The 24,285-nt window shown below is 39.0% G+C and overlaps 1 protein-coding gene across 5 annotated transcripts in view; it reads left to right on the top strand.

The window, feature by feature from the left end:
* Positions 1–24,285, top strand: part of VWC2L (von Willebrand factor C domain containing 2 like) — a 423,395-nt gene that overhangs the window by 179,899 nt on the left and 219,211 nt on the right. For 3 of the 5 annotated variants that reach the window (XM_032693013.1, XM_032693014.1, XM_032693015.1), the window contains one exon: positions 19,121–19,306. In XM_032693013.1, the coding sequence (XP_032548904.1) occupies positions 19,121–19,306 (186 nt within the window). Of the gene's footprint in view, positions 1–12,700; positions 12,788–12,934; positions 13,035–19,120; positions 19,307–24,285 lie in introns of those variants that run through there. The other 2 variants (XM_032693028.1, XM_032693026.1) reach the window with 2 other exon arrangements.

Here is a 24,285-nt window from a genome sequence, read left to right on the forward strand (position 1 = left end):
GAACATGGAGTCATGCTTTCTGGAATAAATTCAAAATGCACTTACTCTTTTCTTGCATCACTTTCTCCTATGAAACACAGGCTTTTTCTTAAGATGCTTGTGTTTTTTCACAGTGTTCTCCTTTTCATGTATATATCCTTATAAGTAATTATATATATTTAAAAGAAGAGAATAATATTTAACTTAAATAACTGCACATAATACAGGAGGAGAGAAGTAGAAGATTCAGCTTCTTATTTTAACGTGGTAGGAAAATTTTTCTATTAGTGAATGACAGATTTCACAGAGTTTGTGAGCGTGCTGGACATCCTAAGTTTAAACTTGCAGATAAACAGAATGCTACCTTACCTCTTACCTGTTATGAATATAAAACTTATCACAGGGAAAGAAAGGGAAATACAATTAGAAGAGCATGTTATCATTTATAAAGCTGCTGGGCATGCTAATCAGATTTCGATAATGCATTGTTACCATGACACCCGCTGACTCAGAGACTCAAAACTATTTTCTCATTAGTCTTTGACCAGAATACAGTCCTTTCAACAGGCCTTCCTATTTCTCATTCAATTATTGAAATTAAAATGAGTTGAGGTACATCATTATTCTCTTGCAGTATGAATTGACTCCTGCTGAATGCTCTGGAGTGATTCAGAATTATTGCTGTTAAAATATTGTCTTCTGTTACTGCATAAAATATATATAATGCAACAGAATACATTTAATCATCTTTTTTTTTTTTTTTTTAATAGGGGACGTCTATATATCAGTATTTTCTGGAAGTAAAACCAATTAAGTTAAAATTAAAAGTTCTAATAGATTTTTTTTTCCTGGAATCAAATGTAGTTAACCTCCAGTTTTGTTACCGTTTTACGGATTTAAAATGACTTTTCATCCAAAAGTGGAAAAGAAAAACATTTTTGAGCCACTGGGCTATTACATCATGATCTGGGTAGAACTCCCACACTTCTGCAGTCTTTCCTTTTTGTCCTCTGTTAGATCATTTCTCCTCTCTCTCTGTAAGATCAAGTTTAGAACAACCTCGGTCTCCGGTCTGAGAAGTATTCAGTGTGCAGCCACAAGTCTGCTTTCAGGTCATCTTTGTACAGCATCACGAGAATCCACACACTGGCACCGAGTCACTAATGACTTGAGGAGAAACAAATCTAGAGCTGTGATGGGAATTTGACTGGTGCTTCTGCACATACAAATGACTTAAATCCTGGGAATCTGGTTTTTATATGCTCACAGTGTATTATTACTTGAGCAAGGGCCTTTCCTGTGGATGTCTGTGTAGCACCACTGTGTACATAGGAGTAAAGTTGCAAGTCTCCCTGGTAGCTATGAAAATAGATAAAGTTGAAGCTAAAGTGGTGTTGGGTTTATGTATCCTCAGCACCTCCAAGAGCCATGAGAGAATGGTGGTAGTAGAAACCACCAATGACAAGGTAAAGGGATGTTTTAGGCCCTAGACCTTTCCCGTTGATTGGTACATTATAGTGATGAGGATTGACATTGGTTGGATGGAGGAGTCTCTTTTTCCCCCCCACCCTGCTGACACTGTTCTTCATTGCACAGTGATTTACTCTGAAAAGCACGTCTCCTTCACGACTGCTGAAGGCAGAGTGAGCTGAGGGTGCCTGGTTTGCTGCAGCTCCAGAGGCTGGCGCTGTGTCGTGTCTTCCAGCACACCCAGCGCTCCCGGCTTGGTGCAGAGGGGCTCAGTTCCCCCCAGGACAAGAGATGAAGGGCAGCAGGCTGGCTTTGTGCATGTGAGGAGAGCAGACCAGCGGTGTTGTGATGCTCTCTGCACATCTGAGAGTAGGATTTTGCCTTAAGCTTTTAAAATAAAAGTAAAACTTCAAAGAGGTCCCATCATCTACATCCCAGTGTGGCAGCTGGGAGGAGGGAGGAGAACAGGGCTCCCTTCTTTGAAGCTCAGGTGACAACTGGTCACACTTCAAAAACAAACAATGTCTCTGCTCCAGTCTGGCTGAATAGTGCTTTGCAGATGAATTAGCCCTTCCAAGTTCCTGTCACTGTTGGAAAATTCAATATTTTCCAGCTTACCTTTTATATATATATGAAGGAGCAAAGGAGTCACGATGACTCCTGCCACAGTCGTACACAGAGGCTTCCTGTTAAGATTCTGGAGAGCTGGAGAAGAGCGGTACAGTGCACCTGTGGATGCCAGGTGACTCAAGTATTTGAAGTAGCAGACAAAAATCTGCATCTTCTGCCAGTTTCTAGAATAAGCTGAGGATGTTAATGCTGCACCTTTAAGAACCACACTCTAATTACACTGAGATGTCTCATGGCATGTACTAGATTTATTTATCTGTATTACTGACCTTCCTGGGTGGCTAAAGTATCGAGCTCTGCAACATAGCAGAGGTGTGTGTTAATGACTGATAAATCCCAGTGAGCAGCAAAATACTGTATTCTTGCCCTGCATGTGGGCTGGTACAATATGTAATGTCCTTATTATATTCATAAATATTAATCAAGTCAACTCTTCTAAAATGTTTGTACCCCTTTTCATGCAGACATTGTTTGGGTCAGTGGAATACAATGAATTTCTGAACTGAAAAGAAGTACAAACTGTAGGTTCTTAAAGCTATTTAAAACTTGTACTGAAAGTTGTCAAATTGTGAACTCCTTGTAATGTCCTGCTCATCTAAGACAGATTGTATTTTTGCTGTTGCTATTGCAATTCTCACAGTTACTGAGGAAAGAAACCAAAACAGCTATCAATTTGTTTAATATTATATAAAAATTACTACAGCAGTTACCTTCAGCTGTGTGGATTTTCCATACATTCTGTTGCTATTGGAAAACTGAAGGTCCATGTTGTTTCCTCAGTAATTTGTAAAATAAAAAAAATGGTAAGTACATTAATGCATCAAACATCAAAATAAAGGTAGGTAATGCTTGATATGCTAGAAAAAGGTTCCAATGAGGAGATGCAAGGGAAAGATGAGGTGCTGGGCTGAAAGAACAACCCCTGTTCTGTCAGAACAGAGGCAGCTCTGGCTCATATTTCTCGAAGGTGAAGGAGCTGATGTTACTCAGATGAAAATCTGTGCATGGGCAGAGGAGAAGGACAACCTTGTAGAGAGAGAGTGCAGAAGGAATTAGCAGAATATATTGAGGATGGATGTGATGAATGGGAGGGGGTTGTATGGGCTGGGGAGGGAACAGCAACTCCGTGTGGGCTTAAATTGGCACTAGAAGCTTTTCGGGGGATTCTGTAGCACATGGAGCAGACTGTGGAGGGGCAGTGATGTTTGTACTTCCTGAGTGACTGGGGTTTATGAGTAGCGAGCAGGGCAACATTTACGAATGTTTGGTGTGCAGAAAGCTCTGAGCAACTGCCTCTAAAACCAAGGTCTCTTTGAGCAGCAAAGTCACTGCTGAACTACATCAGCCAGCACTTCGGCAGCCCTGAGTGCTGAAGTCTGCTCTTGACTTTACCTTGTGTTTCTAGTGGAAATTTAAGGTTTGAGATAGGGAACACAGGATACAATTTGGAAAATGCAGCTGGGTGCTCAGAACCTCTTCCCTGCTTGAAATCTGCAATGCTTTGGGTGGCTGAGCACTGAGGTGGCCTCTCAAAACTAAGTGTTGCTGGCAATCCAGAGAAGGGGGCCAGGGTAATGATGTTTGCTCAAAGTTTTTAAGAGCAGTGACTGATAAATAGGAAAATGTGTAATATTCTATCAGAGTGGAACTTATTTTCTCATTGTATAAAAACTTGTAAAAAAAGTCTTTATAAAATCTTTTTAAAAAGCAAATTCCTGAGCAGAACTGAAGTCAGAATAAACTTTGAAATGGAAATGAATTCTTACTTAGGTAAGTCCCTGATTTTATTTTTTTTTACCTGATTTTAATTTTTTTTATCTTATCGTCATTTGTTAAGAAACTATCCAAAGATGAATTTCAGTGTGAAAAAAGGATAGACTGCAAAGCCAGGCAGAACAGTAATTGAGGAGGGGAGGGAGAGTGTGGAGAAAGCTCTGAGGAGTGATGGGAGCGAGGGGCAAAATTCAGAAAGGAGAGGCAGGCTAGGTTTCCATGATCAGATGTGGAGAGGTAACAGGCACAATCTGACACTGCTCCTTGCTCACTGCATCTCAGAGGATTTTATGTTTGGAGGAGAGAAACACTGAGGAGCAAAAATCAGACTTGACAGCTTGGCAGGTACAAGTACAGTTTCAGAATTTCACAGTGGACACGCTTTTGTAGTTTGAGAGCCCGGAGTGCTTTGATTATCAAGGTGAATTACAAGAAGGGAATGTGCCTCTTTTTTCTTCCATCACCTCTACAGCTCTTGGCTCCCTACAGACTGCACTGGTGAGGAGAGTCCCATCACTGGTGGGTGTTTATGCGTCTTCTTGACAGTCATAATGTTCTCAGATACCAGTGTATGGTGAGAAACATCTGCAGGGTATGAAGAGAGCCAAACAGGAAATCTGATACTAAAGATAAAAGACTGCTTTCTTCTTAGTTACATATTGCAAATAGTATTTTTTAAATAACTAAAGTGGTACTTGGCCCATGAAGCCTCGGCAAATGAAAAGCACTTCATGATGTATTGAGAAGAGTAGGTTCTTTAGTCACAGTAACGGCATAATTTAAAGAATTCTACTGACTTCAAATATATTCCCCTCATACTTTAATAATTCCTAGTGCCAGTCTTAGATTCATTTTTATTTCGATGAGAAGAAGCAGGAATTATCTATTATGCCATTTTGTTTAATGTACTGACTTCCAAGTTTTGATGCTGTACTTATTTGGTGAAACTAGGGAGACTTCCAGAACAAATAGTTACTGCTTAAGTTATGATTCCAGGATCTACAAAATGTTGCTACAATCTAATGTTTGTTTGCGTTAGTTAAATGCAGCAACATTTATCTGTATGGAACTGTAATTTAACATTAAGCCGTGGGATTTGACTATGCTACTGCAGGATCTTATTAGAGACTTCACGTACACTTTGGGGCTCTGCAAAAAATCTGTCAATGGGAAGAAGTGAAGGTTTGGAGTCAGTGATTTTAAAGTGTTGTGTTTTGTTGCCACCCATCCCTTAGAGCCACTGCCCAGGCTGGGTTAGCAGTCACACCAGTTGCTGTGCACATCTGGGAGCCAAGGGAGGAGGAGGGAAACATGAGCCTTCACCCTCCTGTCTGACCACTGAGCCAACCAGACTTATGGCCCTCTCAGTGAAAGGATCATGGAGGTTTCTGTGAATAAAAGGTCCATGGACGCTGAGCTTCAGAACACTTTTTCTGCTGTTTTTGGAGTGATAAATGGTGAATTTCACATTATACATTAAACAAGGTTGAAACTTGAAAGCCACTACACTCTAAGCATTAACATAAGGAACAGTTGTAAAACTCATGTTAATCACAAAGGTCTCCATGGGCTATCAGTGGAACAGAATTATTTTGATTTGTGCCTTGAAATAGAGACTTTAAAACCTAATTCAGGGCTCGCTGCAGAAACAGGTGGGTTTTATACTACTGATAGTTATTAAAGAAATGTGAAATAGTCTGTACATTTTACCTAGGACTTTTGAGCACCTATTTAATGAAAAGGCATAATGATTTAATTTTTTAGAGACTCTTGAATTCTTTTCTAGTTCAACAAAGTCTTTAGTTACCAGATCACATATTAAATTTGCCAGTGGTTAGAAATGCCTTTTGAGTGGCATGATTAATTTTCAGTCACCTAACTGGCTTTATGTAACACGTCCTATTTAGCAGATGAGACATTTTTTAAGGTATTTTGTCAAACTGAGCCCACACAGGAATCCAAAGAAAAAAAAAGTTGTATTCATTTGTTCTGCAAAGAAAAAACTATTTCAGAAGTCTTTCAGGCAGCTCCCCAGTGCAGGGTATACACTGGGTGCTTGATGTTTTCAAATACAGCAAAATTTTAATTTCAAAAGTAGCTTTGTTTGTTTCAAAATCTTTGATAAGCCTCATATTTTTTATACAAGGAAACAGTGTTCTCATAACATCATTCTCTCTCTAGCCTACAAAGCCTACTATTTTTACCTCAAAAACATGTTTGGGTGGGCATTAGATTTCCTTTGGGATTCTCAATCTCATTATTTTTATCAATAAAAAGCCTCTGCTGGACAAAGGAATAAATCACATATAAATGAAATATGAGAGATTACATGGGAAGCTCAGCTTTTGCTTAGTCTAATCCAATATCTTTGGCCAAATGTCTCAATGTCAAAGGCTTTATAAAGTATTCTACAGGATCAGTCTGGCAAAGAGAAATCAATAACCGGGTAATGGATTCAATTAAAATTTTTCCCCTTCCACCCACACCCACAAACCAAATGTTTCTACCCATACTAATCTCTTCTGGCTCGTGTAACTCCTGGTTAGTCTCTGTGGGGTTTTGAGATGTATATATGTACATAAAGTATGTTATATATAATTTCAGAGAGCTGTGTTAACTATTGGTGAGTATCTATTTCAAGAAAAAGCAGTGTTTGTACCTCATTTTCATTTTCTTTAGAGAGCTCAATTCTGCAATGTGCTTTTGGAAAATATGGGCTGATAATTACAGCTTTACTACATATTTAGATCCTGATTTGCTCTTCAGAAATTGCCTTTTTTCTGCCACTCCTGCCATGCTGAGGAGCATTTCCTTACACAGGTCAGGGTTCCCGGCTGATGTCCAGTCTTTGTTGCCAAATCATCAGGTGTCTCCTTTACCCCAGTCCTTCTCATCTTCTGACTTTGAGGTGGTTGTATTGGCAGCCCAGGTGCCACCTGGAAGGTTTGACTATAGAAACATTAACAGGCCATTAGTGTCCTGCAAGGATCTTACCTCCCCTTTACAGAAGCAGGTTTCCAAATCAATAGAAAGACCAAAATAATGTTACCACTGTACAGAGTTTGAAGTTGAGTCACAGGTGCTTTAATTACCAAAATGTATTTTGACTTTGCATCACTTTTTCTGTTTTTAAATATATCCTTCAATTACCAGAACTGTCCTTGAAATTCATTCAAAACTGGAAATACTCTTCAGGACAAAATGCACATTCTTTCTTTTATGTCCGGAACCTTAAGAGTCTATCATTATATTGATTTGAAAAAGCAAACAGTCTGCAGTTCCATAGTGTGGTTACTGAATAGGCTCCACTTTTCATCCAGAATGACCAGGCTTTAATGAAAAACTACCTTTGGCTTCTGTTTCTTAGTTGGTGGCAATACCGACCACTCCGAGTCAGTGATTCACTAATAATATCTCCATTACAATAATTCAGAGAGCAGCAGGAGAGAGAAGTGCTGAGGGCACTTGTAGAGAGGAAAGGGAGGAAACGGGCTGGCAGAAGCAGCAACGCTCCTATTGAGCAATTCAAATGTATATTTGAAATAATTACAGGAAAAATACACATTGTAATAAAATGCTGCCCTTTGATGAGGCTGCACTGTGGTTTCACAGGTGGCTTTACACACTTGTTGAATTTCAAAAAGACCTCAGTCTTCACACCCACAGTGTGTGACCTTGGATACATTTGAACTCAAAGTGGGAATAAAAAATTAGCTAGTCTTTGTATAGTACTATTTAATTTATTATTTAACTACCTTATCTTCATGATTTATCATTTCGATTTTATGCTTGTCCACAAAGTAAATAGTTTTCAAATGTACTGAATGCTTTGCTTACGTAGAAATTATCTTATTTTTCTTAAGTGTTTGTCTTGTGGGCTACATTCCGATCATTTGAATTTTAGACCTGACAATAGCCATGTTTAATACTGGGATCTTTAAACCAATCTATTATTAGTTGAAAAGATACTGTGATTATCAGTTTCACAAAACATGTGTCAAGTTAATCTTTCTCTTGATGACAAAACTTTATTCAATTATTCAAATTCGGTAATATTTTGATGTGATTGTTTTGACTTAGAAATTAGGAGGAAACTTTCTGATCAGCTGTGTGGGTAATTAGATCTGGTGTTTACGTGAAAGAAAGAAAGTAATTTCTCTGTGACAACCACTTTGATAGAGAAAGGGAGGAGGAATATGCAGTTGAAATCTCTTTATAGAGTACCAATAAAATGGGATACTTCTAAACCTATTAGTTCAGCTTCAGTGAAGCCATGAATATGTTCTGTGAAAGTTTTGCAGAAATCTGCCTGCTCTACAAGGAGTTCTTGGTTCCTTTTCCTGCACATCTCCCTGATTTTCCGTTTCTGCAGCTCCCAGTGCAGCTCCTGCCTGGGAGTCACCAGAAGCAATTTTGTTTTGCTGATTGTTTATTTAGGTTATGAGAAAAAAAAATATTTTTCACTGTGATGGGTTCAGATTTTGAGTAGTTTAGGTTTTCTTCTGGCTTCATCAGCACTCTGGTTTGAGGATGGGGAGCTGGAGTTGCAGAGCTGTCTGCCTCCTTGGCTTGGTGAGTCTCAGTTCCACCGCTCTGATCCTGAACGTGTTGCTGTCATTCTGCTCAGAGTCGTTGTACAAGTCAAAACATCTCTCCTAATAGAATCTCTCATGTTATGTCTCTCTGAGTGCAATTATAATCTTGATGCCTTTAACATTCTTAGTTCATTATTGCTTTCCTCTGTGCAATAAAGGCAATTGTATTTTCCCTCAAGTCTGCTGCAAGGGTTCTAGTGGAGTGGCTAAGGAGATATCCATGTTTGTTATATTGTTAAAATGAGCCCTTCCTAAAGTGCAGCTGTTAAAATAACAAACATTAGTGTTAGAGTTGACTAGAGAATGGCAATTCAATTGAGGCAATATCTAAGATATTTGAATTGGAAATAAACCCCAAATATTTAGAGTGCTTACAAAATTTTTTCTTGAGTGCAAGCTCCAGATATGAATTGCACAGCCATTTGTATGTTGTATTGCTGTGTTTCCCCTCAAGCTGTGTGGTTGCAGTAATTTGGATAAGTTTGGGTACAAGACAGTTGCAGTAGCACAAGTAACGGGGGAAGCTGCCTGACTGAGCATCAGGACCTGTTTGACTGTTGAAGGAGGCGGGTGTGGAACCAAGTTTTTAGCTTGTGGTAGTTGTTTTCTGTGCATTTGAGGAGTGTGTGTATAAAACAAATGGGTAAGACAGAGAGAAGGCCACAGTTTAGGTCAGCCTTGAGAATTGTCGGGTTTGAGGCTTTCAGGTTTCCTGGTTTTCCCCCTCTCTTGAGCAGTCAGGTGTTGGGCTGCTTGGCTGCGTGAATCAACATTGAGTTTTCAATGCAAAGCCTTTCACAGAAAGGGTGAAAGATGATATTCATTTTGGTATCCTGATTTTTTTTGTACCAACCCAGGACTCTGCTCATGTTCAGCATTTCCATTCCTCCTCCACTCTGGGACTTGTTATCAATCACTGTCTCCATTAACTAATTCCCTGCTTTTGAGTTATGTTCCTGTATCCCCAGGGCATGGCTCTGTAGGATCATCATTTGCCCCAAATACAAACACTGGGCTAGTGCACTGTCCTATGTGTTTTCTTGGGCTTCACTGTCAAGATCATTACACAGTGTGAGTTAAATATTCTTCCAAGTGCCTGGGAGATGTTCAAATCCCAGTGCAGAACTTTCCGCAGGCTGTGAAATCTCTGTGCACTCACTGAACTCTCTCTGCATATGAATATGCAGCTTAAAAATGATGCTTTGTACAAACATGCAAATGGGATTAATGACTGTGGATCATTACTGGCTATTGGTTGCAATTAGGCATCACTGGACCACCATTCGGGGATGATAATGGATTTGAAACGACTTATCCACCACTTTGCATTTCAGAGGAACTGTGACACTGGATTATTGTTGTTAATATAGGTTATAAATCTGTTCTGTACATGGAATTCATGTGTCTGAACTCCTTCCAAACTACATTTTTCCCTACTTCAACAGCCCTTCATTAAAACTTGAGGGTTTGGAGTCATTCCAATGGAGGAAAAATGACCCGTGCTGGATGGGATGGGTGTTGAGATGAAGTATCACACAGTAATAGCACACTGTTTAATGTATGTTATGGGTATTGATTGGTACTGTGCATGATTTTATGTGGGCTAAATACATTATTTTAAAAATATAATAGTGTATAGGAAGACTTTAACTTACATTGGCATTGTTTGAGGGAAAGTATTGGAATGGTACAGAATAGATGCCAATTCCAGAAAATATGGTAGTTTTGCAATGTTTTCTCATTATATTTGATTTCAGGTAAAAAATTATTTCTCATGAAGTTAATGGAGGACAATTTACTTGGCAGTATCATACAGGATGGTGGCACAACTGGACCCAGAAAACATTCAGCATAAGCAGCTTTCATAGTTGTTGGAGGTATCACTGGCCAGGCTCCCGTGAGCTCCCTGCTTCAAACTGGATGCCAGGATGCTCCTAGCCCAGGCTAAATGGGTGTATAATTTTGTCATGGGGTGCTGGACATGCACTGGCAGAAAGCTTTTAGAAAAGGCATCATATTTTTTTAATTAAAAAAAAATGTTAAAAAGGTAATAATTCATTGCTCTCTCAATCTTGCCTATAGTGCCTGCTGTCCTGCTGACATGCATTTTGCTACATCTAATCTCCAAGTATTGTAACTACTTTATCTTTTTCTTTTCATTTTTATTCCTTACCTGGTACACTTCCAAAGCCTCCTAAAAGGCAATTTTCTGTGTACTAAAAACTACCTTCTACCAGGTACCTAAGTGATTTTAGAATCTCATTTAACCACTTCTAATTACATTACATGGTGGCAGCTAACCCATTTTTTATACATTCAAGAAACTGGCCTGCAGTGACTGGTAACACACTCTGGTTTTGGGGGGGAGTACCAAGCTAATCTTAGAAGGGTGTTGGTTTTGAATGGGACAGGCCTGACTGTGCTCAGTATGGTTTGTAACCTCCACTGGAGCCATCCTTGTGGAAATAAAAGATCATTATGATGATCCTGAATGTAGAACTACAAGCTGTGTTTAGAGTGGGCCAAAACCTTGGAAAAAAATGGATATTTGTGCGCTGGGACAGAGATGAGCATGTAAGAGAAGTGGGAAGGGCAGCAGGTGAGACGGGATTTGTGTACAGTTGGATATGGCAGCTTCTGTTGCCAGTACTCAGATCAGAAAGGGAAAATTGTTTAAACTGTGGAGGACTTTTTAGGTTGAAACTTGTTTATGAATTACTTGAGTTAGTTGTCTGAAAATTCATGTATACCATACTGTCAGACTTTTTGGTAGTAGGAGCATGTTATATTTAAATTTTTGCAGATGTGAAACAGTCACTCTAGAAGTGCAAAGCAGCCTTAAGGAAGTTTTAATCAAGAAGGTGAACTTCATTAAAACAAAAGATTACTCCTTTTATGATGCCTAGTCCTGGTGTCTGTCTATCCAGAAGCAGTGACAAGTGGTGCTGTGCCAAAAACCTGCTTTATTGGTTTTCCCTCGCTGTCACAGCCAGGCAGCACCGCAGGGGGGAAACAGTTATCCTGGCAAGGGTCAATGTGTGAGCATGAAATATGAGAAAAAGATCTAGCAATTAGGTAATGTAGAATGAAAAATTACCTGGAGTTTTGCACTTGGCATACTACACATTGACAGTTCTGAAGATTTGCAGCCAACAGCCTTATGTCACAGGTTTTTGCAGGATGGTTGTATTTTTCTTCTCCGACAAAAAGCCATGTACCCATGTGCCACCCACCATCTGCTGGTTGCTGTTGTGCTTCCTGGCTTTGGGACTTCTTCCTTGGTTTATAGAATGTTAGTTTACAATTGATGTTGCATTTTTGAAATTAATTTTTTTCTTTTTTTTGTTTTTTTTTTTGCTCAGCTTTGATGATAAATGAGAAAAGAAAAAGTATTTTTTGTATTTTTACTACTGGGTGTTCCGGCATTCACCTTCTGTATAAATGACATTTTATGTCTATTAATAAAATGAGTAAAATTGGGTTTAAGATTATCCTGAAGGATGAAACTTATTACAATGACTGCATAAAATGGGTCTTAGACGCATAGTCCATGAGGATAATTACAGCAAGGCCCAAAAGAACAGACACCAAAAGAACTATGGGTTTTTAATAAGAAGTGTCACTGTAAATAATTAATGAGTCTCAGAACTCCAGCAACAAAACAGTGAACTATATCTCAGGTGTGTTTCAAGGTTACAAAATCTATTAGAAACAAAATCTTTGCTGCCGAGTGTTTTGTTCAAATACAGACTCAGAACATAAGGGTGACTCCATATGCCAAATTTTTCTGGACCATTGTCCCGTCCCCAGCAGCGAGTACCAGGGGATGCCTGGGAATGGCTAAGAATAGGAAAGGCATTTCTGAGGTTTTGTCTTAGTACCCTCCTGGACTGTACCTTTTATTTCCAAGCATCTTGAGCCAGATGCAGTTTCCATGTAATCCTTGGTGTATTCCTCTTGCAGAACTTTGTCCCATCTTTCTTTGTACCCAGAGAGACTTGGATCCACATCATACTTTATAGAGGAACTGTGCCAGTCTCCTGCCTGATGTGGAAAAAAATACCTGTTGTCTTTTCAACAGTTTTAATGGGAACTTTTTTAATAATGTGCTGATCCCAACATTTTTAAAATTCAGCCCAATTTTCACCTTGTCTGCTGAGAAGAAAATGAGAGGCTGTGACAAATATGCACTGTGGCAAAGCAGGAGAATAAAGCAGAGTTACAATGACTGCAGAGCTGAACTGATGTTTGAGAATTCCATCCCTTGCATTGTTTTCAGTACCAAAGGAAAAAGGGAGTGTTTAAATAGAGCTCTCATAACCAGAGGTGGGACTCCATTGGTAAGTGTATGCTTTCTTAAGTGTTTTTAATCTTGTTTTCAAGAAAAATGAAGCTTACAAGGATGTATTTCCCCCCCACTCCCATTTCATGTTCCTTATCCCTCTTCCGTGCTCTCTAATGACTTTTTAACTTGCAGGCTAATTCTGGCAAAATGAAGAGAGAAGTCTAAAGGATCAATCAATTCCTGGTATATTTATTTAGTCAACAGCTAAGATGATATGAAACAAGGAGGCAAAAGATGCTTCTGTAAGCATGCAGTCTTCATTAGTCCTGTTTTTTGTGGAATAGTTCAGTTTTTCCAGGCATTTCCTTCCTGTATCTTTCCTCTTTGACTTAGCATAAAATGTCAGCAAAACTTAAGTAATCTTTAACAGTATTTGCAGTTCTTCCCTTGTACTTTGCTAAGTTTAGGGTTTACCTCTGCTGATACTGCAAATAATATAGAAGCTTTTAGGATTTTGCTTTAGAATAATTGCATGAATAGAAGTAAATAAGAGACCTCATTTTTCCAATTAAGCAATTGGAATATTGATTTTTAAAGTGTTTTTCAAGTGCCATGGCAAACGATCATTAATCCTGTAATGTTGGACTGTATGTTTAAAATTTGTTGTTGTGTTGCTGATGCTTGTGTTGTTTAAGTTCCAGTCAGATGCTGCCTGTTGCTGCAGCTTTTTAGGATGCAAAACTTGAACACAAGCTGTGTTTGGTTTAGTGTGTTGCTGTGAGAACAGTTATTTACCAACAGTGTGTGTAAGGCTTTGCTCACCACCTTTTGGTTTAGACTGAAGTTGTCTGAGGAAAGGAGCTGTGTCTCAGTTTATGTTCAGAATACTGGTCATGTCCATGCCCCTATATAAATAATATGTATATATAAAATATTGTTATATATATATATATAATATATAGTTTATATATCACAGAATATGCTGAGGGAATATCCCCATCGGAAGGGACCCACAAGGATCATCAAGTCCAGCTCCTGGCCCTGCACAGGACCATCCCCATATATATATATGTGTGTGTGTGTGTGTTGATCTCATTAACACATAAATATCTCCAAGGTGGGTGCCAAGAGGATGGTGCCAGACTCTTTTCAGTGGTGCCCAACAACAGGACAAGGAGCAATGGCCATAAACTAAAACTCAACAAGCTCCACCTCAACATGAGGAAGAGCTTCTGCACACTGGGGGTGGCAGAGCGCTGGGACAGGCTGCCTAGGGAGGTCATGGAATCTCCCTCTCTGGAGGTTATAATGGATCTAATGATCCAGATGGCTGTATCATTTGCTTTGGCTTAGGCAAAATAACAATCCTTGTAAATTTTGAAAGATGGGACATGTGGTCCTGCTGTGAAGCAGAAGAGCTTTCTAGCTCAGTGTTCCTCAGCAGCTTCACAAGTAACCTGAGCACTCTCCTGGAGCAGCTCGAGGTTCAGATCCAAGTCCATCATCTGGAAATATTTGAGCCAGGTGCAATATTTGAAGCTGCCTTGACTGTTGGTGTTACAATTGATATATTTGCAGGGGAGCACTACAGGGGTAGCTGTTGCCTTCATTTGACTGGTATTCCAGAAAGGTGATCAGTCACCTGAAATGTTGTAAAATGACTCTGTGCCAAAGGCTCGTGTTGTTGCTGAATATGAGTTTGAATTATTGATATGTCTACAACTTGGGAAGTGTTAATGGAGAGGCATCTTGTAGTGAGAACAGTGAAGTTGGAAGAAGCAGGAATGTATAAAGAAAGGAAATGTGTGTGTGTGTGTGTGTGTGTGTGTGTGTTTAGAGTATGAGAGAGGAAGGATTTAAGGCTTGAGAAGTTAATGTTCCATCCCCTTTTATGGAATGCAGAATTCATGTTTTCAAAGTTTTTCCTGCTCTAATTGTCTCTGGAAGTGCAATTCACAGCATCAGTTAGGAATAACTGAAGTCAGTTGAAAGGTAGAACTTTATATGTATTTAGTATTTTAAAAAATGGTCTATCCATGTTTCGTCCCTTCTAGTGCTTTGGTCTGCTAGAAAGTGTAAACAAAAAACCCCCCAAACAGACCAAGCAAGACCACTGGTGGAGTCCACAGAGCACTGTACACAAAAGTGCTGTTGCTTTCTTTACAAAAGCACCAAATTTCTAAAAGATGGCAGTTATTTGCATGTATGTGAATGTGTTTCAAGTGACAGAAAAAGATTTACCTTTTTCTTCTCTCCTAATATGTTGACTGGTTCGTTGATTTGTTTGTTAAAAAACAAAGTGTTTTATTTTGCTCTGAGTTAGATATACACACTGCACAGGATTAGCTGGAGCTTTCCCTGTTAGTGATCAATCTTAAATTCAAATGGAGATTATATATTTAGCTGCTGGTATATATGAGCTTCTGATGTCATATGTCTTTAATGGAAAAATCAGTATGCATTTTGTTTGAAAATCAGTCATGAAATAGAGGACTGTGTGGGTACCACAGACTGTTAAACTGACAGCCTAGATTACTAAAAACTGCTGCTTTTCCTGATATATTTGTTTTTCTCCCCAACATGATCTTATATAGAACAATAGTACAGTATAAAAACGTTGGAACTATGGGGAACAAAACATTAATTCAGAATTTGGAGTGTTTCTTTTATCTCCCAGGACCAAAAAAAGGCCTCAAATCAGAAAAAGTATATAATTATTGATCAGCTATTAAGTAGATAGGATTTTTTTCTAATAGCAGAATTTTGATTTAGATGTCTGACTTGGCTTGACACAGCACTTTTTTGTTCATTATGTGGTTTGAAAACTACTGTGTGGTGAGGATTTCCTCACTGCTAAACAGCCTCAGTGCTAAAACAGCTCTGACAGCCATCATTCCCATGAGTACCATTGGTGCTTCCCAGAAAAGCTGGCATTAATTCCTACGTGCTTAACTGCAGAGCCTCAGCTGATGCAACTCCCCTTTCTTTGGTGAAGGGATGCTTTCTTATGCTCAGGGGATGCTGGGGAGCTTCTGTTGCAGGGCTTGGGGCATCTGGGCCTGCTCTTCCCGAGTATTTTTGCCCTTCCTCCCACTATCAGTCTGTCCATCAAAACTTTTTCCTGTACAAGCTGTGCTTTTGTTTCCAATCCTCCCTTTTTTCTCCTTTGATCTGTAAGGAGTGCTAAACCTCATTTGTAACTCCTTCCCCTGTTGCAGATTGCCAAATTGAATCCATTTGAACTACCTTCCTGCTCATATCTGTTCTCGGAAAGATTTTCATCACTGCCTGGATGGCATATTCTTGAAATTCAGCCCAAGGAACCAGTGCTTCATGTAGCATTTTGGGGATTATATATTAAAAAATGTATAAACCATAAATCTCTCCTTGTGATTCACAACAGTGGCAGTACATGTTTCCCTCTGAATCAATTGCAGATTTCATCAGTCCCACTTTATACCTGCCTCCGAATTTGCTTTAAGCTCTTATTTCATAAATGTATAAGGGGTATGATAATTTGTCATTTCTCTAATTTTATCTGTCTCCAGAAGTGAGATCTAGCTTGAGTTATTAAAAGTGCAAGTGTTTCATTAACAAAAGCACATTTATTCCAAGCAGCTTTACAAAATTAGGGTCTCCCCCAAACCCCTACTCAGGCTTCAAACCTTTATGCTCTGGGATACGTGACAAAAGCTTCAGAATTACTCCTGTGCAATATTAAAATTTTTGAGAGATTAATCTCTCAAAGCTTTGTCTTAGGCATGGGGGTGTAACTGCCTAAATGAAGATTATAATGATATTTTCATAAAAATTAGCAGTCTAAACCACAAGTGTTAAAAATAGTCAAAAACTTAGGTAGGTGATCTTTCATAATGTCAAGTTCCCCCCTAAGATCTATCAGGTAAATGATGCACATATTTCAAGCTGTCATAGTAGCTACTTTTACCAAGCAATTTGGTGGACATCTACTGAAAAAGGAGGAGAGGAAGAATATAAAAGAGAAGGTTTGACACCACAGGTCCCAGGCCCTTTTTTCCCTTCTTTTTTTTTCTTCCCCCCTCTTTTTTTCTTATGAACTGCAACAGTGAACTGAATATCTCAGAGTATATTCTTGAAGTTTTACAGTAGCGCTTACAATCAGCCCTTGAGCTGTTTTCACTTCCCACAGTTTTATATCCAGGGATGTGGGAGAAGGATTTCTACTGCCTGTGATAGCACCTTTGCCATTATTCAAATAAAACCAGAGTTTATGGGATCTTAAAGGCAAGGTCATCTTACTGACGTTGCTGAGATAACAGCAGAAATTGGTCTGAAAACCTACGGTTTAAATATTTTTGACCTGTATTTTTGTGTATTATCCGTACACTTTATTCCTGTTTTTTGGTTTTGTTTATTAAACACGATTGAAAACCTCCAATATTCCTGGGAGGGCTGCATTAACTTTTTTCCAGTATTTTAAAGGAGTTTGGGATGAAGGCACTCCAGATAGATTGATCTGACTTTTATATTGGAAAGGCTGATAGAAATTATATTAAGAAGCAAAATGACAGGATACATGGATACATTTATTGCAGCGCAACCCGGGGGAGTATCAGCATGGCTTTGGAAATTAAGCCTCAGAAATCAGCTGGGGGTTCTCCAAAAGGCTAGCTGAGCATTTGATCAAGGGAGATTCATGAATTTCATACACTTGGATTTGCAGTAAATTCTTCTGGAGGTCGTTTGACAAAAACTCCCCAGGAATCAAAACTGTCCTGAATAAACCGGAAATTTATCTTGTGAATTGAAAAAGTGGTGAAAGGACAGGAACAAAATGTCACTTTCAGAATGGAGAGATGAATTTTTGAGTCCTGTGGGGATCTGTGCTGGGATCTAAGTTAAGACCATCTTGGAAGTTGGGGAAAAGAATGAGGTGGATGAGTTTGCTAATTAGCCAGGACAGGAAAAAGGAGCAAGTGAAGAATTAGAGGAAAAGATTCCAGTCTCAACAGGTGACTTGATGGTGAAGTGGCAGATGAAAGTCAATGCAGATGAACACAAAGTAAAGCACATAAGAAAAAATGGCCCTAGCTGTCCATAGAGAAGAATGGGTCTCAGCTAGTTCTCAGTACTGAGGAAAGCAATCGTGGAGCTGCTGTGGTCGGCTTCTTTGTGGTGGGGCCAAAAATGCTGACTGAATTACAAGAATACAGAATAAACCAGGAAACGTTGCTGTCTCGCTGTATCCCTTCCTTGGGTACCTGTTTCTTCAGTTGCAACTGCAAAGGTACAGAGAGAGATGGTAAATGTGCCCCAGGAGCTGGAATGATGTCTGCGTGAGGAATGAGTCGAAAGAGCAGGAATCTTCAGCTTTGCAGTAAAATATAACAGGGCCCTGAAACACCACGGTTGGTACCACATTTAGAGATGGTGGATGTGTAGTAGATGTTTACTTTTAATCACAGTATTAGAATTAGAAGCATCAAGTGAAATGGAGTAAGGTATTTAAGACCTCAAAATAGGTTTTCACGCAATGTGTAATTAAATTCTGGAATTCATTGACATAAGAGATTGTGGGTGCCAAAAGTTTGCATATGTTCAAAAATCAATTACTCGTGGGGAAAAAAACTTTACGGATGTGCTTGTTAAGCACAGAGAAATCCTGAGCCACAGGTTGGGGCTGGGAGAGTTTAATAAGGGTAAAACTCCACATACTTGTTTTTATTATTTTCTTTTTATTAAGAATCCTCTACTATTTGTTATAGAACATGTTACAGGTGAACTTTTAGTCTGAAGCCATATGTTCCTACTTAAAGGAAACAGAATTATACTTATCTGAAGATTTGATCAAAAAAATCTGAGTTAAACTCTGTATTTTCCATTCATGTAATGTATCAATGACCCAAGAGATAGTGAATGTGTTAAAGTGTTTGTGCTGAGTTAGAAGAGACAAAATGGGGATGCTTTTAATAATAATTTACATGTAGAAAGGTATGAATTTGAGAAATAAGAAAAGATTCTTCCCTGAATCTGTCTTATTCTGTTTGGAAAGCAGTTCTCTGGGCTTATTTATTTTATTGATAAACTGTATTGATAAACAGACTACAAAAGGTAGGAAAGTAATTTTTGGAAGCTGTGTTCACTTTCCTGTGGGAGATAGCCCCTTCCTATCTCCTTTCCTTGTCTTTTGATAGTATATTTAATAAGCGACCACTTCATCTGTGACGTGTCAGAAAACCGTGTCAAGTAAAAACAGGAATGTTTTCAAACATGATTTTTGTTCGTATGTATTTTAATGTAACATCAATTGCTAGTTAACCTGTCTTTCTAAACAGAGTTAAATTATTTTGCTGTGTCCCTTGAGAACATCTTCACCTATACCCTTGCTGAAAGCTGTTTTTATTCCCAGTGGCACCCAGCTGGTGACGTCGAGCGGGGACACCACGGTGCGGATCTGGGACCTCTCGAGGCGCGGGTGCATCCTGACCCTGAAGGGACACGCCCGCGCTGTCCACGGCTGCTCCTGGCATTCCCGGGGGGACTTTGTGGCCTCTGCCTCCATGGACAGCACGAGCAAAATCTGGGATGTTAACAGGTAGGGAGCTCCTGGAGAGTCTGTGTTAGGTAATTGATAACTTCGCTTAATAACCACGGGTTTGTGTTTTAGCTCGATTTAGCATCGATTGGTGGAGTTCACTTGGAGAACACAGATAAATTAAAGAGAGGACTGGAAAAAACAGACTTTGATGTGGTTTATCAGATAAAAGCTTTACTAAACAGGGAGATGGGAAGGATTTCAGATAGTGCTAAAATATTTGCTTTTACTTGGCATCTGTTGTTCTGCAGTGTTGGTTTTTTTTTTTTTTAAGGTAAGAGCTTTGTGGAACTTAAATATGTAGTTTAAATAAATAACTGACTAAACCTTTGAGTAAGTTTTCTATGTAGTACTTCTAGCTCCTAAGTATGCAACACACTTTAAGGTTGGCCAAGTGGAAATATAAAGTCACTATATATGTTTCAGCAAGGTCACTCCTGATTAATAAATCAATGTATACCTTTTTATTATCCAGGCAAATGCATAGTTATGAAGTTGCTTCTAGAATATTAGTATATTCCTGCTTACCAGTTAATTATTAGTTCCTGAACTTTCTTCAATTATATTCAGTTTTGGTTAACTTACAACTTAAAGAAATGGAATGGAATTTTTTTTTTTCCAAACTGCGTCTTCTCGACTCCTGAATTACTTGGGAGTGGTGTAACTGGCATCACTGTACTGTACTAGGTCTGATCTTTAACAACTGAATGTCACCAGCCCACAGAGAAGTTTTCAATCTTACAGGTCTTTTCCCTGGTTCTTTATTATGCAGTCCTAATGGTTTTTTCCATTTGCTATTGGTCTTTTTTTTCTTTTGCATTTGCATGAGATGAAATAGTCCTTCAAGCTTGTTGGCCACTGCAGGGAAAGAAACTTCACAGAAAAAGCAAGGAAGAATTTCTTCTTTCGTTCCTTTTCCTAAATGCTACTTAATCTGCTGCAATTGCAGAGAGTCCTGGGTTGAGATTTTCCAAACTGTTGTAATTCACCCAGACTTTTTGGAGAGCTGATTAAAACTCTGTCAGGATCAGATTTCCAGTCTTGCTTTAAGACTGTGAATTGAGGACGCATTAAATACTGTTCAAAACTTTTTTTTCAAAATCTATCCTTTCGTGAATTATTCCAAGTTATTTTGGCTGAGAGCAGTTACTTAAAATGAAAGCTTGAAGCACATATTCAACTTCTATAAAACACAGACAAACCAGTTAAAGTTTGGCAAAGTTCAAGACAGCTGAGAAGTGGGTTTTATAACAGAAATTGTCAGCCAGTTCTGATAACAGATGATGCCTCCACCATTTACTATCAGTAATAAGAATTAATGGTCAGTGTTTTCCTTAGAAATGGAAACACCAGAAATCTAATGTATTGTTGTCTCTTAACCTGTTGCAGTAATTTAATGCCTTGATCATCTTTTATGGCATATTCATGACCTTTAAGAAATAATGGCAAGAATTGCTTTAATTTTATGTCAGAATGGTTTTGAATTTGCATAGACAGAGGTTTTGTTTAGACATTTTAAAATATCTTCTCTTCCAAGGAGGCTTTTGTAGTCAGAGGAATCAAAGCAAACCTTCACCGCCAACCCATGCCTCCCCCTCACAGTCATCAGCAACTCTCATTTTCTACCTCCAGTCTATCTCATCTGCATTTTGCATTTGAATTAAGAGAGTAAGGACACAGCCATGATGTGAAAGGCTGGTTATAGGCACAGAATTGTTGCAGCCTGAAGTCATGCAGAAATCTCAGTGGCTAAAGGCAGCAGGAGGTGACAAAAAATTGGCATAGTCTGATTAAAATAGGAGTATTCAGAGTACGGAACAAAAAAGCCTCACTGGGAGTCTTCACTGGTGGCCTTTCAGTCTGCTCCCGGTACAAACTTGGGTTATGTTCCATTACCCCAGTCCCAAAGCCAGTTGAGTTCTGTTTAGCTGGTCTGTTGAGATGAATCTGTAGGATGTGCTGTAGGAGTGTACATGGTATATGCACTTAGTACAGCACAAGTACGGTGGGAACATGAGATGCTCTTGAAGGGCTTCTGTAAAAGGGATTTGATGACAAGGCTGTTTCAGGCTTAAGACATCCTGCCTGGAGACCTGACTCCAGAACAGTCAGCTGCAACTGGGCCTTATGCTCATGTTGGCTAATTCAAGTGAAAATCAGGCCGTGCAGAATATATGGCCTGATTTGGAAATAAGGGAAAACTACTGAGATTAATGGCGCTCAGAGCTTCCACTGGATTGTTAATTTACTGGTGCTTATATATGGAGATGCTCTACAAAAGAACCTGCAGTGAATTTTGACTTGGCAGTACTAATTGGCAGGCTAATTGGCTGAGTTTGGCAGCACTGATCCCAGCTGATTCCTGGGGTGTCCCCTGTGAATCCGTTCGGTGCCTGCAGTTCTCTGATCCAGATGAGGCCAGCTGTGCTAGGTACCAGTAAATGTGCATCTCCTCCAGACTCCTGCAGGCTGGGGCGTGCAGCAGCTCAGGAGGGTGGAGCAAGCTTTCCACAAGGGTTTATGATGCCTAGGAAGTTATTTTTCCTCTCATCCCCACAGAATATGTGCTTATCCAGTTGTCATCTGCAGCGTTCTCCCTCTCCAGGTGTCTGCCAGCTGACACGAGCTCTGAACAGGGGGCAGAGCACAGGATAGCATATTTGTGGGAGGATAATAATCAGTGATCACAGTTAATCTGGTGATTTTACTCTTTCCACTGACAAGGAATTAAGATTTTATAAATGAGAGCTGTTTCTCTTCCTTAATATTACATATTTGGATGGATGCCTGCTTTCAGATTGGAAAGTCCTGGAAAGCAGAAGGTTGTAGGGGGGGGAAAGCAAGATGAATATCAAAGCTATCACTGCCACCTTTCTGAAAGAGCTATGTTGTAAATAAATGCTACAAATAAAAGTGCATCCATTTCTGTAATGGGTGGCAGTTGTCTTTTTATTTCCAGGCTTCAAAAAAAGCCCCTTTTATACATTAGAAACATACTTTTCTATCTATAAATGTTGCTTTTGAAAAATATATAGCATTCTCTGTAGTTGTAAATTTGGTATCAAGAAACTGGGGAGGCTATTTGCTATCTTTTAGCACCAAAACCCAAAGTGCAACTTTCACAATCATCACAAGATGCAACATCTCTTAAATTGGAAAAGGTTGCCAACAGTTTCAATAAATTACGTAATTCTTTGGCAATGATAAGAAAATTCTGCCTACTAAATATTTGAGTTTTGTTTTCTTAGAAGGTGAAACTACATCTGGTCTTTTTATTATTTTCTTTTGCTATGGGTAATATTCACAAATGTTCTTCTTTTGTGTGTATTGAAAGTGTCAATCACACATCAAGGCACAGGTGACACTCCTGACAGGAGGATAACATCAGGTAGCTTTGTAGTTAACCTCGTTGTTCTCCTGGACAACTTATGTGCCTTCTGTTTGAAGAGACAATCTGAGTTCAACAAACAAAACAGAAAACAAACAAACATCCAAGCACATTCCTTCTTCCTGGAAGAGACAGGCACAGGCTGAGACACAACCATGATCCAAGTTACTGAAGGATTTGAGGGAGTCTGAGTTCTGGTGTTGGAATGTCTTGATGCTTTCTGCTGGGAGAGTTGGCCACTTCTAAAGGACATTGAAAGCAAATGGCATAACACTGGGGAGGTGAGGGCAGGGAAGGAAGATAACTAAGAAGATAACTAATGTACCTGCTATGGTTAGAAAAATGATAAAAAAACCAAAACAAAACAGCAAAACAGAGACATATCTGCTCTTCTCAAAGTTAGCCCAACTGCTTAATGATTATGGGAATCAACCTGAACCTGAAGCTGGGGAAGAAAGGAAGAGGCTTCTAATTTGGGAGAGGATTTTATCTAGGAGCACAGCTCAGGTTGCAGACACACAGCCAGCTGTGTTCATAGCTCAGCAGGCAGCTCCAGGGCTGTTTTCTCCAGCTGTAAATTCAGGACTGTCAAAGTCATTTTGGCAGGATTAATTTCAATTATCCAACGGTAAATATCATCAGAGATTTACAGCCTGATCTCTGATATGCAAATCAAGCTGAGCATCATGTATCTCGTGTAAACACAGGCAGTTGTTTAGTTTTGCAAACATATGCTGTACACTGTATGTTAAATGCAAACATTGTTATTTATGCTTTGAGCCCAAGAAATTATTTGCAGCAAAGTCAGAACATTTAGAATTTTTTTTCCTCCAGTTGATCCATTATACAGTCATTAGACCAGTTCTTCATTTTTGCCTGCTTTCTTTCAATAGTGCAAAATACAGGAAATTAGGCCACAGAGAAATGCAATTGTGCTGTCCTGTAACAGACCCCAGGCTGAAGAAATGTTTGTGAATTGGAGCTGTTGCTGCTTTCTGTTTGCTGTTTTATAACCCATCACTTATTTGTTTTCCTTTTCATTTAACGTGGCCATTTTTGTGTCGTTCCTGGAAGTTTCTCCCGTAATCAAATTATATTTTAAAATTCTAAAATATGGATTTACATCAATCTTCAGTCATTACTAGTATCCGTTAGTGGACTTGTTCAGGTGCAAATTTTAAAAGTAACTAATCTGTCATGATTACTGTTAATTATCCTGCACAACCCCTAAGATAGTATCTTGTTAGTAAGGCATTAATATAGTCTCTTATTTATATACACAAAAATAACTGTTGACACCTTTTGCTTTTCTACAACAAGACTTGGAATTTTCACTTCTTTACCAAAGTGTCATATATATATGACATTAATTCCTAGTTTGTTTGAATAATTCCTTCTTTTCTCTTAAACCTCCATTAAAATTCTGTCATAACTTCTCTCCATTTGGTAACTGCTGTTTATAGTTTTGTTTCTTCTCACAAGAAGCATTTAAATTTTTGGGAAATTTAGGGTTAGTGCTTACTTTGAAGACGTCAAGGAGGGATGGAATTTGTTTCATGAGAAGCCCCTCCTCAGCTCTAGCTTTCCTTGG

Source organism: Chiroxiphia lanceolata, chromosome 7 (assembly GCF_009829145.1).
Source record: "Chiroxiphia lanceolata isolate bChiLan1 chromosome 7, bChiLan1.pri, whole genome shotgun sequence".
NCBI classification, from domain to species: Eukaryota; Metazoa; Chordata; class Aves; order Passeriformes; family Pipridae; genus Chiroxiphia; species Chiroxiphia lanceolata.